The 14943-nt window shown below is 34.4% G+C and overlaps 1 protein-coding gene across 4 annotated transcripts in view; it reads right to left on the reverse strand.

The window, feature by feature from the left end:
* Ptbp2 (polypyrimidine tract binding protein 2) overlaps positions 1-14943 on the reverse strand; it is a 58039-nt gene that overhangs the window by 36069 nt on the left and 7027 nt on the right. For all 4 annotated transcript variants that reach the window (XM_050136896.1, XM_050136811.1, XM_050136721.1 and 1 more), the window contains exon 3: positions 3193-3268. In XM_050136896.1, the coding sequence (XP_049992853.1) occupies positions 3193-3268 (76 nt within the window). The remainder of the gene's footprint in view (positions 1-3192; positions 3269-14943) is intronic.

The raw sequence follows: 14943 nt of genomic DNA on the forward strand, positions 1-14943 counted from the left end.
GAATCATGTTGCTCTGGCTTCTTTTCTAATTACCTTCCTCACAACTGCCTATCTTATATTGTTGTTTGTTCAAAATATTCTTAAGATCTCCTATAATTCATTACAAACTACCTTTGCATTAAGATAGTACTCTGGTTAAAAACAATGTTAAAAAAATGAAATAAGCACGCACATTCATCTTGAAGTCTATCACTTTTCTGGACCAGCCTTTAGGGACCATCACTGACTGAGGACTATTTCTCTTTGCCTAATATCTGTTCAAGTATTTTGATCAATTTCTAAAACTGGGTTGTTCATAATCTATAATCTTACTGTTAAACATGAGTTTGCCCATTTATAAGTTTATATACAATCTTGTTATTAGTTTTTTGTTTTGGTTTTTAGACACAGGGTTTCTCTACAAAAAAAGTCCTGGAACTCCCTTTGTAGACCAGCAAGGCCTCAAACTCACTGAGAGCCACCTCCCTCTGCCTCCCAAGTTCTAGGAGGCATGTGCCACCACGTCCCAGCTTTTAATATTAGCTTTTATAGCTATACTCTTTGTAAAAAAATATTTGGCTACACATGGCTTGCCTTTGTCTCTGAAGGGCAGACATAGTTAATTCTTTTTTCAATGACTTTTGAGTCACTACCTAGAAAATGTTTTCTTCTAAAAATTTTAAAACTTTCAGATTTACATTTACAACTGAGTTCATTTCCACCTATATCGGAAAACATAAATCCAAAAATCACTTGCAATGGGATAGGAAGGCAAAATGCTACATAGTATTCCTTTAAATCTCTTTTCTCCTCACAAGACTTTGTACCTCCCATAAATCTACTGCCCATAAATCTGTGGACTTACTTTTGACTTCTCTCTATTGTGGTCAACTGACCAAACCCATTTATCTTTAACCCAAAACAGTATGCTACATACTGCAGAATTATATATTTAGCATATACTTCAGGAGTCAACCCATCAGAGATGCATACCTTGTTTAGTCATTATCAAAATCAAACAATCTTCCAGCTTTTTCACGATTATGTACTAGTTACATTTTTATCTTTTCTTAGAGGTATCACTAAGATTTTAGTATATAAGCTCAATTTCAGAATATTTTTATGTTAAAGTCAACATTATATTACTTAATGTAAAATACTAAGAACTTTGTCAAAAGTAATCCCATTTGTTTTTACTTTTGGGCTGTTGTCATAATCTCATCTACATAATAAAGCCTATAATACAAATGCAACCTAGCTAGTATCAAAATTCTGATTATGACCCCTACACCAATTCTGTCTACCTAAATTTGTACAATTTCCTTTTCTTCAGGACCCATGCCCCCAAGTCCCACATGCTTCTAATTCCAATGAGTTTCTTGGTTCAGGGAAGCTTCTCTGCAGAGAAGTAGAAGGAGTAGGAGGCTCACTGCAGGGGTTTCCATTCAGTTAAGCTTATACTTTCTGTTCATCAACTCCAACAACCAACTTTGATTCGGAAGATGACTGGAAAAGGGGTCAAGGCTACTACAGTTACTCATGTATAGCTGTAGATTTTAACTTTTAAAATATTCCTAGTACCAATTACTATTATAAATAAAAAAAACTTAACAAAGCAGAACTGCAGATATGTGAACTTGTGTGTTCATTCTCAGAATATGGCACTACGATAGTTTCATAATGGCTATTCAGAAAAATATTAATATATACTAGAAATTCATCTTTACATCAGCATACTGCAGTTAGCAAATATAATCTTACCATTTTTAGTTAATTGAAACAATAGGATTGTTTATGTGTACATCAAAGTGTATCAAAACAGAAACAATTAACTGAAAGATAATTATTTATATTATCCTTTTTGTTTATAGAAAAAGGAAAACTGGCTTCAGGAAAATAGGTGTAAAATGTAGAGTTTTAAGGTAAATTAACCAAATAATATGATGTGGGAGTCCCCTCTGTATGCTGTGGATACCATTGGTTAATAAAGAACCTGCTTTGGGCCTTCAGCGCAGAATAGGGCAAGACAGAAATTCCAAGCAGACAGAGGAGGAAAGAGTAGGAGGAGTCAAAGAGAAGTCATATCGCTGCTGAAGGAGAAGGACTCTTGTGCTTGCGGGAACTTTGCCAGCAGGCCACAACCTCCTGGTGATGCACAGATTAATAGAAATGGGTTAATTTAAGATGTAAGAGCCAGCTAAAAATATGCATAAGCTAAAAGGCCAAACAGTATGGTAATTAACAGTTTCTGTGTGATTATTTAGAGTCTGGATGGCCTGGAAACAAACAGCCTCCGCCTACAATAACAATAATGATAAAGATATTAAAATATTATTTCAGATTTACCAAAGAAGAGTTCTGTGCAGATTAAATAAATCCTCTTAGATTTATAAGTAGACAACAAAATGCAAATTCATTAAAATATTATTAGCGCAAAGAAGATGACACTACATAGAAAATAATTGTGTTGGTCAATTTTGGTTTCTTATTTACAGTACAGGCAACAAGGTTTTGAGTATAAAATAATAAAGAAAATATTGTCTACCACCAGATTTGATCATTACAGTGTATGTGCTTAATGTCAAACTGTAAACAAGTATATAGAATCTGTGTCAGTTAACAAAAATAAATCTTTAACAACAGTATGATAACGGGAAAGTTTCAAAACTGGGTATGACCCAGTGGTAGAGTATATCCCTGGCAGGTGTAAGCACTTGTGCAACATTCTTTGTGCACTGATATATTATTCTCATTGGTTACTAAAGAGCTGACTGGTCAACAGCTAGACAGAATAAGGTTAGGTGGAAGAATCAGACTAAGAAAATGCTGGGAAGGAGAAGGAGGAGTCTGAGAAGACACCATGAGCCGCAAAGTGAGCAGGATGGGAAGTAAGGATATAAGGTAAAGGAGTCTTGGGGCAGCACACAGGTTAATAGAAATGGGTTCATTTAAGTTAGAAGAGCTAGCTAAAAACAAGTCTAAGCTATTGGCCGTGGTTATTTGGGGAGTGGCTGACGGGACAGAAAAGTCCACCTACAAGTGCTTGATTCAGTCCCTAGCATTACAATAACAAATAAATTGAATCAGATTTAAACTCTGCTTCCTCAGAAAATTATCAATTTCAGGTTTCAAAACAAAAGCTGTTCTGAACGAAGTTTTAATGTTCTGCCCTGGAAAACAGTAAACGAGGGCTGCTAAGACAGCAACACTTACCTGTAACTACCATGCCGCTCATATTAGAGTTGGGACTACTGAGAACACTGCCTGAGAGTAGCTCGTCAGATCCTCTCTATAAAAAACAAACCATATTACCATAAGACACTGCACTAAAAAAACAATACAAAAGCTTATCTTTTATTTCTAACTTTTCAATTACTGAACATGACAAATCCCTAAGACAATGGTTCTCAACCTTCCTAATGCAGCAATCCTTTATTACTCATGGTGTGGTGATCATCAACCATAAAATTATTTCACTGCTACTTCATACCTAATATTGCTACTATTATGGATCATAATATAAATACCTAATATACAGGCTATCTGATATGTGACCCCTGTCAAGATTGTGACCCACAGATTCAAACTGATGCCCTAAAACAAAGGATAACTTCATCCTTTTTTTAAACTTTCCTTTCCCACCTGTATCAAGAGAAAGTGTTCATTTCCTTCTTTATACCCAAAATTCAAGAAAGGAAAAGTTAAAGTTTCATAATTTTTTCAAAGGCTACACCTCAACTGCTTGCCAAAAAGGAAAGAATAGGACAGAGGAGATAGCCTTTCTCAAAAGCATTATTTGAATCTTTCATTCTACTAATTTTACGCAATCAGATAAGTCAGGTCCTTAGGAAATTCAAAATTCAAAAAGGGGAGCTATTAGTTATCATAATCCAAAAAAAGAAAATAGGTATAAATATCATCAACAAGAACACTGAAGACAAAAGCAACATCTAAAGAATGAGAAAGTTCATTGCACAAAATAAAAGAAATTGACTCACCTTTAAATTCTTTAGGGAAAGGTTATGCTTTGTATGTTCAAATTACTCAATGTTTTAAGTATTTGAAAATACCTGGATTTTATAAAAATATACTTTACTAGACTAATATTGAAAATAAATCAACTGTTTTGCCTATTTTTAAAATGTATGTATTTACTAGATGAACATTAATATTTAAAATAACTAAATAATAGTGACTGACTTGAAGAATTTATCAGAATAAGTTGAACAAAAAAATCAAGATGAAGTATAAAATAATTTTATATTACAAAATATAAAAAGACAAAATCAAATTATTATATACACAAAGTTGGTTTCCAACTATAGGATGGGGGTTTCTTACAGTGAATAAAATCAGCCCTTATCTAAATCATTCCATATTTGATTCTAAAAGTAAAAGGCGGGAGGAAATAAAAGGGGCAAGTCTTAGTGCTTTACTTAGCCAAAGAAGCCATACAACCCTTTAGAAGGGTCAGAATGTAATGTCTAAGCATTCACCACCATCCTTACAAATAAATACCCTAGTTTCCAAAAGAAAACACAACATCCTTTCAGATGTGTGGTATCACTGTATCCTTTCTTTCCACTCTATGAGATGGTAACTAACTACAAAGTGATGGGTAGGAAATCCCTAACTGACTCACTTCCTTCTCCCTACCACAAACCTTCACAACGTATGGTAAAGTTGTTGAGTTTTTAAAATTTTTTATATGGTGGAAACTTTTCTACAATATTGATGTTAAATTTACTACATTAACTAATAGAATTTTACATGAACTCTTACGCAACCTAGTCATTTAACTTTGATACTATAAAAAAAAATCACACAATGATAAGTGATGGCTGTTTCATTGTAGTTCCTGCTAAAAACAAATCAAACTTGTAATATTTAAATTCAGAATCAAAACCTATCCTAATAAGTAATCTGTAATCTCCAAAACATCTAAAATGTCAACCTGTTTTACACTCCACTAAAAAATTTACATATCAAAATGAGTTTGAATGTCTCTTGGTAAATAAGTATGATTAGAAAAACTAAGACATCTATTATAGTACAAATGATCATTTCAAAAAATTATTTCATTGAATTAAGAAAGTTTGTCAGAGGAATGAATATAATTTTTTTTTAAAAATGCAAGTCATTTGTCATTAATTTAAAAGGTATGAATAGGTTTTTCTTCTGTTATTAAATCGTCTTCTGCTTATCATAATTGAACCTAACTACCATCTACTGCTTCCTGCAGAGAGTTCTGAGGGCTGCCAACTGTAACAAGCAGAAGCTGAGGAAGTTGGGAAGTCCATGGGCCCTGCTAGGTAGAAGACTGACCTCTAGCCAAGCACTTTCTACTCTAAAGATGTCAGCCTAAGAAATCATGACCCGCAAAAATTAAAAAATATCAAGTTCCAGAGAAAAACTTGACTTTCAGAAAATGATGTTACTCATCCTTGACAGAAAAAGCTGAACAGGTATGAGAATTAACCTCTCATTAAATGCTGGAAAAGCACATCACACTACCCATAAAAATACACAGAACAATGACACACCAAACAGAACTATCACAACCAAAAGTTACATGTGAAGAACTATTAACAATACAGATAAACCTACAGGAATAATAGCAAGAAAAAATAAAAATTAGCAGTTACACAGTATCAGACCAATTAGCCAAGAACAAAAAGCATAGGGATCATAAATGCAAGATGGAAGAAATCTGGCTTGTTGAAATCATTTTCTTACACCATCAGAAACTTATTTAAACAATTATTTTTATTTCAAAAATCCCTACAAAGAAATTAAATCTGAAAGGAAACACTAGTAAAGACTAGAACTATGTAGTCACAAAATCCCCACTGGGGAAAACTATTAAAGAAATTAAAAATGATTAAAGTCCATATAAATTTGCAAATACATGTATATGCACAATATACATATATGGTCTTTATTTTCATTTTCTGGCATAAAACTCTGAAAAGTCCTTATAAAAATAATACTAATGAGATTACTGATGGCTGCAAGGCTCAAGGCAGGTTCAGGATAGCAGTTGGTCACTGGAGGAAGACCAAGGATGAAGAGAGGAGGAGGTAAAGGTTAAGTTGATCACCAACAGTCAATGGTTTGATCAAACATGCCTATGTAATGAAACCTCCAGAAAACACTAAAAAGACTAGTCCAGTTTCCAAGGTTAGTATGTAGAGAACCCCAGACACAGGAAACCTAAAAAAGTTCTACAGCCCTTCTCCCTCACTTTGAGCACCTCTTCACCTTACCATTAATAAAGCTTTGAGTCCTTTTCTTTAGTAAATTAAGTGAACCCAAGAAGGTAACTGTGGAAACTACACATTCCAAGCAATGGCACACAACCAGGGGCTTCTGACAGGCATACCAAAATGGAGAAAAACTTGAAGACTTGATTATTGCTTTTGCATACAGAACTAGAAGCCCACAAAATAGGAGAAAATCTTTACCAACTATACATCAAACAAGTGTCTATATATAGAATTTACAAAGTGCAGAAATTATATACCAATGAAATAAAAAACCAATCAACAAATAACAAAGAATGAACAGTGGTAAAAATAAGTATCAATATTCAATATCGCTAGCAACCAAAGAAACACAAATAATAACTACTTTGAATACCATCTCACACCAATAAAAATGACCACCATCACCAAATCTCTCTTTTCCCTTTCCCTTTTGGTAGGGGTGCAAACTAATACAGCTTTTGTGTGGAAAACAGTTTGGAGATTTCTCCAACAGTTAACAAAGAACTACCACATGACCGAACTCTTTCACTTCTCATCATATACCCAGAGAATCTGCATGTTCTCTCCCATATGTGAAATGTAGTTAATACATGCTTATGTGTAAATAAATGTACATGTGGTTAAAGTAACATGCTATAGAGAAGAAAGGCTAAACAGGCCTGAAAGCAGGCAATGAAACATGAGTTATGAAAGATAAATATAAAACAATTGTATTTCTAGTTCTAATTCTGTCATGACTTTTTTGTTCTTAGTAGTAGGTAAGTGTATGAAATATATTTGACACTGAAAGTGAAAAGTTAATGTGAAGCTCCACATTAAAAATAAAAACCAAAAACAATATACACTCCATTAATCAGGAGAAAACAGTAACAAACAAAAAAATCACAACACACCAGACTAGCAGAAATTAACAAACTACATACTTAAAAGTACCAGTAAGAACTTGATATGTAACTCTTCTATGTTAATCTGAGACATAAATCAGAATGAAACACTGGAAACAGTCTACTACTACTGGGCAAAGTTAACATACTCAAGTCTCAGTGCACACTTTTCAAAAAACGGTCATACATATACCAGCACTGTTCAACTTCCCAAATATCTATCAAATGAGATAATTTGAACATTTTCACAGAAGAGCTCTCCACAGTATTATGCAACTGCACATATAATTTAGCTAATTACTGAAATCATCACTGAATGAAAACAGAAGTCACAGCCACAGTCAGGTGTAATGGCTCATATTGGGAATCTCAGCACCCAGGGGCTGTTGCAGAAGGACAGTCACAGGTTGGGGGCCAACCTGGGCTACATAGTGACTTCTAAGCCAGCCTAGACTACAGAGTAAGACCCAGCTTCCCACCCCCGAAAAAAAGGCAAATTATATAAAACATATGGGCACATTATTTTCATAAAATGAATTGCATTTGTGCACTTGTGTTCCTAAGATCGTAAGTATCTGGGAGAATTAGCTTTTGGATCCTTAGGGGGGCTCAAACAGGTGACTGCTCATAGTCTGTACACATCTCCAGACATACATTAAGTCTCTAAAATACTTAAAATATGTAATATAAATAAAAATACCTAAGACAATGTCAACAGCACTGTTTACATTAAGATAATGTATGGTTTACATTGAGAAAGTCTTCACATAAACAATTTGGAGGTAGTATTTTCAATCCAAGGTTACCTGCAGGCAGAACGTAAGCCAATGAACATGGAAGACCATGTTAACCTTTCGCATTTACATGACAAACATCGAATTGGAAAGAGTTAAAAAAAATCTTCACAGCACACCTATGTTAAGATACAGAGGGAAATAAAAGCTGATACAGGAATACACACCTATATGGTAACATTTTTAAGTGGCAGATAAGGGTCTAATTATATTCTCACAAATTGATTATATTAAAGGTTCCAGGAAGAAAACAATGAATAAAAACAATGCATTTTAATAACCCCAACAAGTCACTTCTGTAAAATAATCAAATAATAAGAAAAAAGGTCAGAACAAACTACAACCAATACTATAGATTAAGACATCATATCATATAAGGCCAGGTATAGGGATCACACGTAAAATGGCTAATAGCACAGCCTGATGACCAGAGTTCAGACCCTCAGAACCCATAATTAAAGGTGGATGTGTGGAGCCCCTAATCTGCAATCCCAATGCTACTACAGCAAGACAGAAGCTCTAGACTGGAGTGATCCTCAAACTCCTAGGCCAGTTAGGCTGAAATAAAATAGAAATAAGAGAGACACTGCTTCCACAAAGTGGAAGGTAAGAAATTCCCAGAATCTGTCCACTGAACTCCACGTGCACAACCTGATATATGTGCCCCCCATAAAATAAATAATTATTTTTAAAGCTGTCACAAAATTATTTCATAAGCAACAGATACAACTTGACACTACATAAAATTTGCCTCTGGTCATTTCTCCTACCCACCAAGTAAGACTTTTTTTATAAATTCATTTTTACTATTTTATAAGTGTCTACATGCATTTATAGCACATAAGTACGCAGGTGCCCACGGGTTATAGAAAAAAAATGTTGAATCTTGTCTTAGTTCCTCAAACAGGGGAGGAAGAACCTACAGGCAGAAGGTGATGGATAGCCATGGAGGGGTGCTGCTTACTGGCTTACTCATCATGGCTTGCTCTGCCTGCTTCCTTATAGAGCCCAAGACAGAAAGCTCAGGTTTGGAACCACTGCCATGGGCTGAGTCCTCCCCCATCAGTAAGTCCTTTCCCCCCATCAGTAACTAAAAAAATGTCCTACAACTGGATCTTAAAGAGGCATTTATCTCAATTAAGGTTCCCTCTTTTAGGATAACTATAGGCATCCTAAAATAATACTAGCAGGACACATCCCTGGAGCTGGAGTTATAGCCTGACAAGAGTCTTGGGAAGTAGACTTGAGTACTCTGAAGAGAAGCAAGTGTTCTTAACTTCATCAATCCAGGTCTAAGATTTGTTTTCTAAAGACAATATATACACAATATTTTTAAAACAGGAATATGCAAAGGAGGAAAACATGAGACCATACTCTTTTTGGCCAAAGGAAAACTTCAAAACAGTAGACTGAAAATCTGTTTCATTCCTTCAACATCATCCTAATACTGATAAATGCCCATGAAATTCACTGTAATATGAATTCTAAAATACATCCCGTTTAGCCAAACACAGTAAGATATTTTTAATGAAAAGCATAGTGAAAAAGAAAAATGCAGTCAAGTTCAACTGGTTTAACCAGATAAAACTTTGAAATAGATTTTAAATGAATCATAAAGGAAATCTAAACTTCAAACACAAACTTAAAAACTTGGAAGTTTTTGGCATAGGAAGTAGAAATCACAAGCTGAAAATCTGTTTAATCTTCCTCACAGTAAAACAAATCCAAATTAATTCTGTATTTGAATACTTTCTCACCCACGAGACTAGCAATACTTCTAACTTTTTCTTTCCTGAGACTGGGACCTGGGGTTCACCTATATTCCACATGGGTTAACCAGCAAGCAAGCCTTTGGGATCCTACTGCCTCCCCAACCACCCACTTGAAGCTACAGGCACAGTCTACAAGATCTGTTCTTGCTATGAGACACTGGCATTCCTATTTCTTGATAGTAAACAAACCCCCAGACAAAAACATTTAGGAATATCTAGTAAAACTGTATTGGTATTACACATTGACCAAACAATTCTTGTTTAGGAGCTAAAGAAATACAGAAATTTTTTTATACTAGCAATTGTAGAAACAGTGAAAGACTAGAGAAGGCAATGAGAATGTTTCTTTATTAGACTTGTCCTCTAAGGAGATATATGAGATATATACATCATTTAGTAAAATGTCAAGATATAAACATTATGCACACTGTGCTACTTTCTACATATTGTGGGAAGGAAAATGAATGTATAACCTCAAATATAATGAATGAGCTGAATAAAACAATCAAGTAATGAAAATATATGTAAGAAGGAATACAACACAGTAGGCTAGCTAACCTTCTCTGAATGTAGGCTGCTGCAGAGGTCATTTCTTTACAGCTTGTTTCAGAGAAAATTTAAATTTTTTTTACAAATAAAAACAAATCTACCATTAATTTAGTGATAGAACAAAGAGTAATTTCAATAAACTTTAAAATTCAATGATTATACTATGCTTTTTTGTATCATAGAGACAAAACATGACTACAAAAATAAATTATATTAAATGTGTAGTACAATATAATACTGCTTTTTTAAAAAGTATTTTAAAAAGCTATTGTTTTTTAAAGTGCTACGTGTGGTATACCAAGGTTAGTATTAGCAAACGAAGTTTTTCAGGGACAAGAGATACAACCCTTAATGGCACAGTGTTTAAGAACACATTTTTTGGTAGAGGTCTGGGGTCAGTTCACAACTGTCCATAATTCCAGTTCGAGGATGCGTGCACACGATACACAGAAATACATGTGAGTAAAACACTGACACGCATAAATAAACCTAAAAAAATCAAATAAGAAAAAACTATAACCTTAAATACAAACGAGAAAATAAGAGATCATAATATATTTCTATCAAAAAGTGCTAATGTTCACTGAAGAAGTAACAATCTTAGAGCAAATATCCCCTTGTCCCCCCATTATTGCAGTTTCTAAAAAACATTTTCCACATCTTGGACACAGAGACTTTTTAAAAGCATGGTAAATTTTAAAACAAATTTTCAACCACATTATCAAAGTTACTGGTATTTGAAGCTTCACCTGCTCAAGATGCAATAGCATTTCTTTTTTTTTTTTTTTTTTTTTTTTTTGATTTTTCGAGGCAGGGTTTCTCTGTGTTAACAGTCCCTAGCTATCCTGGCTAGCTCTTGTAGACCAGACTGGCCTCAAACTCCCAGAGATCCACCTGCCTCTGCCTCCCGAGTGTTGGGATTAAAGGCACAAGCCACCAACACACCATTCACGATAGCATTTTAAAAATAGTCGCCACAATGGACTAGAAGATTAACATTAAAATGCCTGATTTCATAATGGTAGTAACAATTAAAAAGAAGGAACTCACACTAACTAAACTGGAGGTCAATCATCAGAAAACTGGAATGGGGGAGAAGCTTATGAGACCCAACCTTTCCTTCCTCAAGGGAGTATTGGCAGTTAATGGTTGCTGGGAGAGGGCTCAGTTTCTACAGTGGTATAGGCACTGAAAAATTGTCCATACTCCAGTAAATAACCTCCCATCCAGGCTCATTCAAGAAATCCCAGGTAGACCAGTGGGTTACACACATACACATACACACACACACACACACACACACACACACACACACACACACACACAAATAAAAGGAGGGTTACAGCAGAAGAGGGAAGGGAAGAAGGAATGAGAAGAAAATGGGAATGAGAACAACTATGATGCATTTTATACATCCCTGAGATTATACAAGAATTCAATCCAGCCTACTTCCAGTTTTAAAATGGTGTGTGGCTAAAAATTCATGGGCAAAGTTCTTAAAGGAATTTTTACTGCTGTGAGACAATGGTCTGTACCCTGTCACTTGTATTTTAAATAAACACTGATGGGACAGTAGCCAGGCAGGAAACAAAGGCGGGGCAACGAGAATTCTGGGATGGAGAAGTTTCGGACTGTAATTGTCACCTAGTCACAGAGGAAGCCAGACACAGCAAGCAAGATGTGACTGCCTCACTGAAAAAGGTACCAAGCCATGTGGCTAGCACAGACAAGAATTATGGGCTAATATAAGTTAAAAGAGTTAATAAGAAGCCTGAGCTAATAGGCCAATAAGTTTTTAATTAATGTAGACCTCTGTGTGATTCTTTGGGACTTAATGGCTGCAGGGCTAGGTGGGACAGAAACCTCAGTCAACATTTTATAAATGAAGAGGAAAAATATATTATTTTCACTATAGCAATAAAATTACATATTATTACTAAATGTGAAATGATAGGAGCATTCTGTAACGAGTATATAACACCTTACCCTATTGATAAATGTTGATGATAGAAATGATAGGGATCATATATACAAGATATTCTTGCTAAAAATTAAACCTGTATTTGATCAAGTCTCATCTAATTTATATATTCACAATCAATACAGAAAATACAAGGAACAGATGAAACAAGGTATATAATCAGCAGAATACTGAAGAGTAGAAATTGTTCAGATGACTTAGATTCTCTAACAATGAGTTATAAGAAGAAGGTATTAGGAAAAGAGATTTATTGATTAAAAAGAAACCTAAGAGACATTAATCAACATGTTGGTTTTTTTTATGTCCTTAATATCAAAGGAAAACTACCCATGATATTAAGTTACTGTAAATTTTATTGTATAAAAAGAATGGTGTCAATGTAATCAATAGATCATTCTTCACTTTTGATGTATTTTTAAAGAAAACTACAAACGAATTCAAGATCAATTTAATATAGACAAAATAGGGTCTCTCTGTGTGGCAAAATTTTAACAGCATTCTTAAAAAGTTCTGAGCAATCAGTTCCTCCTGTAAGTTTGTATTTTAATGATAACATCAAAAACTATAGGAATCTTCAACCCATAGCTACAGTATGAGACTCAGCACAACCAACTTTCCTCCAGTTACTGTGACAACTTCCATATACTTATGATATTTCCTAAGAAAATGTTTCAGTGTTTTCCTTTCAAAACATGAACTCTCAAAAACCAACCAATAGCTATAAAACCTTTTGGGACATCCAAAAGTTTATAATTGCCTTGTATTGTCAAAGTTAAATCTGTGTTACAATTTGTAACTTTTCTTAAATGTTATCCTACTTCATAGGGTTTATTAAGTGGGAAGAAGAATCAGAAAGTAACAAAAGTCACAGTGACCAAGTTGATATTACCTCTTAAGACATCTTTTTACCCAGAAGTTCTCCATCCTTTTTTAATTATTACATCTCATCTGCTACAGAGAACTGATGCGCACTTACAGAATTTACAGAACTGCACAGAGCCTGAATTCAATTGCTGTATTCTGTTCTCTGCACTTTCGGTTAACTGGGTGGTAGTGTACACAGAGACTGACAGAGTTTGGGGGTCGGGGGATGACTAAGTACCACGATTTTTTTCTATTAAAATAAGGTGCATTTAACAAATGTGTGCATGCTTATCACCAAGAATATTCTTTTATGTTTTGATTCACTTTGTTTTCCTAGGCTGAGAGGAATGTTTATTGATCAGTAAGTACTTTTACAGTTAAAAAAAAACACTAAAACTATTAAACTTAGTGCTAAAACTGAATTTCTGCCCATCGACACATGGATTTGTCACTGCTTCAATGTGTACTGCTGTGTTCTTCCTGTCTCTCAACCCATCTACTACAAGGAACAGCTTACGATTTCCTGGGAGCATACTGTGATCCTATCAGTATGGCACTTACTTAAAACCATCAACAGTTTCCCAGATGTGATCCATCTAAAGACTAATCTTTTGGATCTCCTACAAATAGGAATGTAGTGAAATAAAATTAGTATTTATCTTTTTAATGCTAAATCGTTCATGGATTATAAACAAATTAAAGCTCAAGATACTTCCATAATCATTAAGTATTAACCGAGTTATCTACTACTTAATATGCACACTTAATAACGGAAGAACAATCAAACTATTTTAAAAGCCTATACTCAACAGAGCTGTCATTTAATAGATTATGCAATAAATTGAAATTTTAAGAAAAAAATTCTAGTACAAAGTATACACATTAAAAGAATAATCAAAATCTAAAAAAAGCAAACAACTTTTTGAAACACATACCTTATTAAAAATCAATTATATTCAACTATTATAAAAAAATATGCTTAGCATTATTTAATAACTCATTAAAGAGGCCAATCATGAGGAGTTCAATACTCACAGTAGAACCTAAACTTTTGAGTTAGGAATATGTAATTTGTAATACTTTTAAAGAAAAATCCAATTTTATTTAAAAAAATTAAGCTACTTTTAACAACACTTTATCAGCACTAGAACTCCAGTTATAATTACATCTTGATTTTTAGTTAACTCACTAAAAAAACAACTTCTAAGAATCTGGCCATACAAGTCTGCATCCAAAGTTGCTGTATTAAGTAGCTACAAACAAATGAAAAACTTAAGACAATTCAATGAAAATCAACAATGAAAACTTAAGAGGACACCATAAAAGCATTACTAAGATAGATATATAGCAGCAAAACCATGTTTAGAAAAGGTTTGTGTGTGTTAAGATTTTGTCAATTTGACACACAAACCAGAAACACCAAGGAGGGGGAGCTTTAACTGAAGAACTGCTCTATCTGACTGGCCTATGAGCAAATCAATGAGGCTTTTTCTTTGATGATTGACATCGAAGGGCCCAGCCCACTATGGGTGGTGGCACATCTAAAAAGGTGGTCACAGAATGTAACAGAAAGCTGACAGAGCAAGCAATGAAAAACCTGACAGTAAGCAGTACTTCTGCATGGCCTCTGCTTCAGTTCCTGTCTTGAGCTCCTGCCCTGGCAGAGATTATAACTTGTAAACATCCCCAAGATGCATTTTTCAGTCACAGAAATGAACAAGCAAATAAAACCACCTGGTAGAAAAAGCATATGCCTTTAATCCCAGGATTTGATGAACAAAAGAGGTGGAGGGGGGCATAACTGTGAGTTCTAGGCCAGCCTGGTCTACATAGTGAATTCTGAGATAGCCAGGG

The sequence above is a fragment of the Alexandromys fortis genome, unplaced genomic scaffold, assembly GCF_014885135.2.
Source record: "Alexandromys fortis isolate MF-2015 unplaced genomic scaffold, M_Fortis_MF-2015_v1.1 scaffold_19, whole genome shotgun sequence".
Classification (NCBI taxonomy): domain Eukaryota; kingdom Metazoa; phylum Chordata; class Mammalia; order Rodentia; family Cricetidae; genus Alexandromys; species Alexandromys fortis.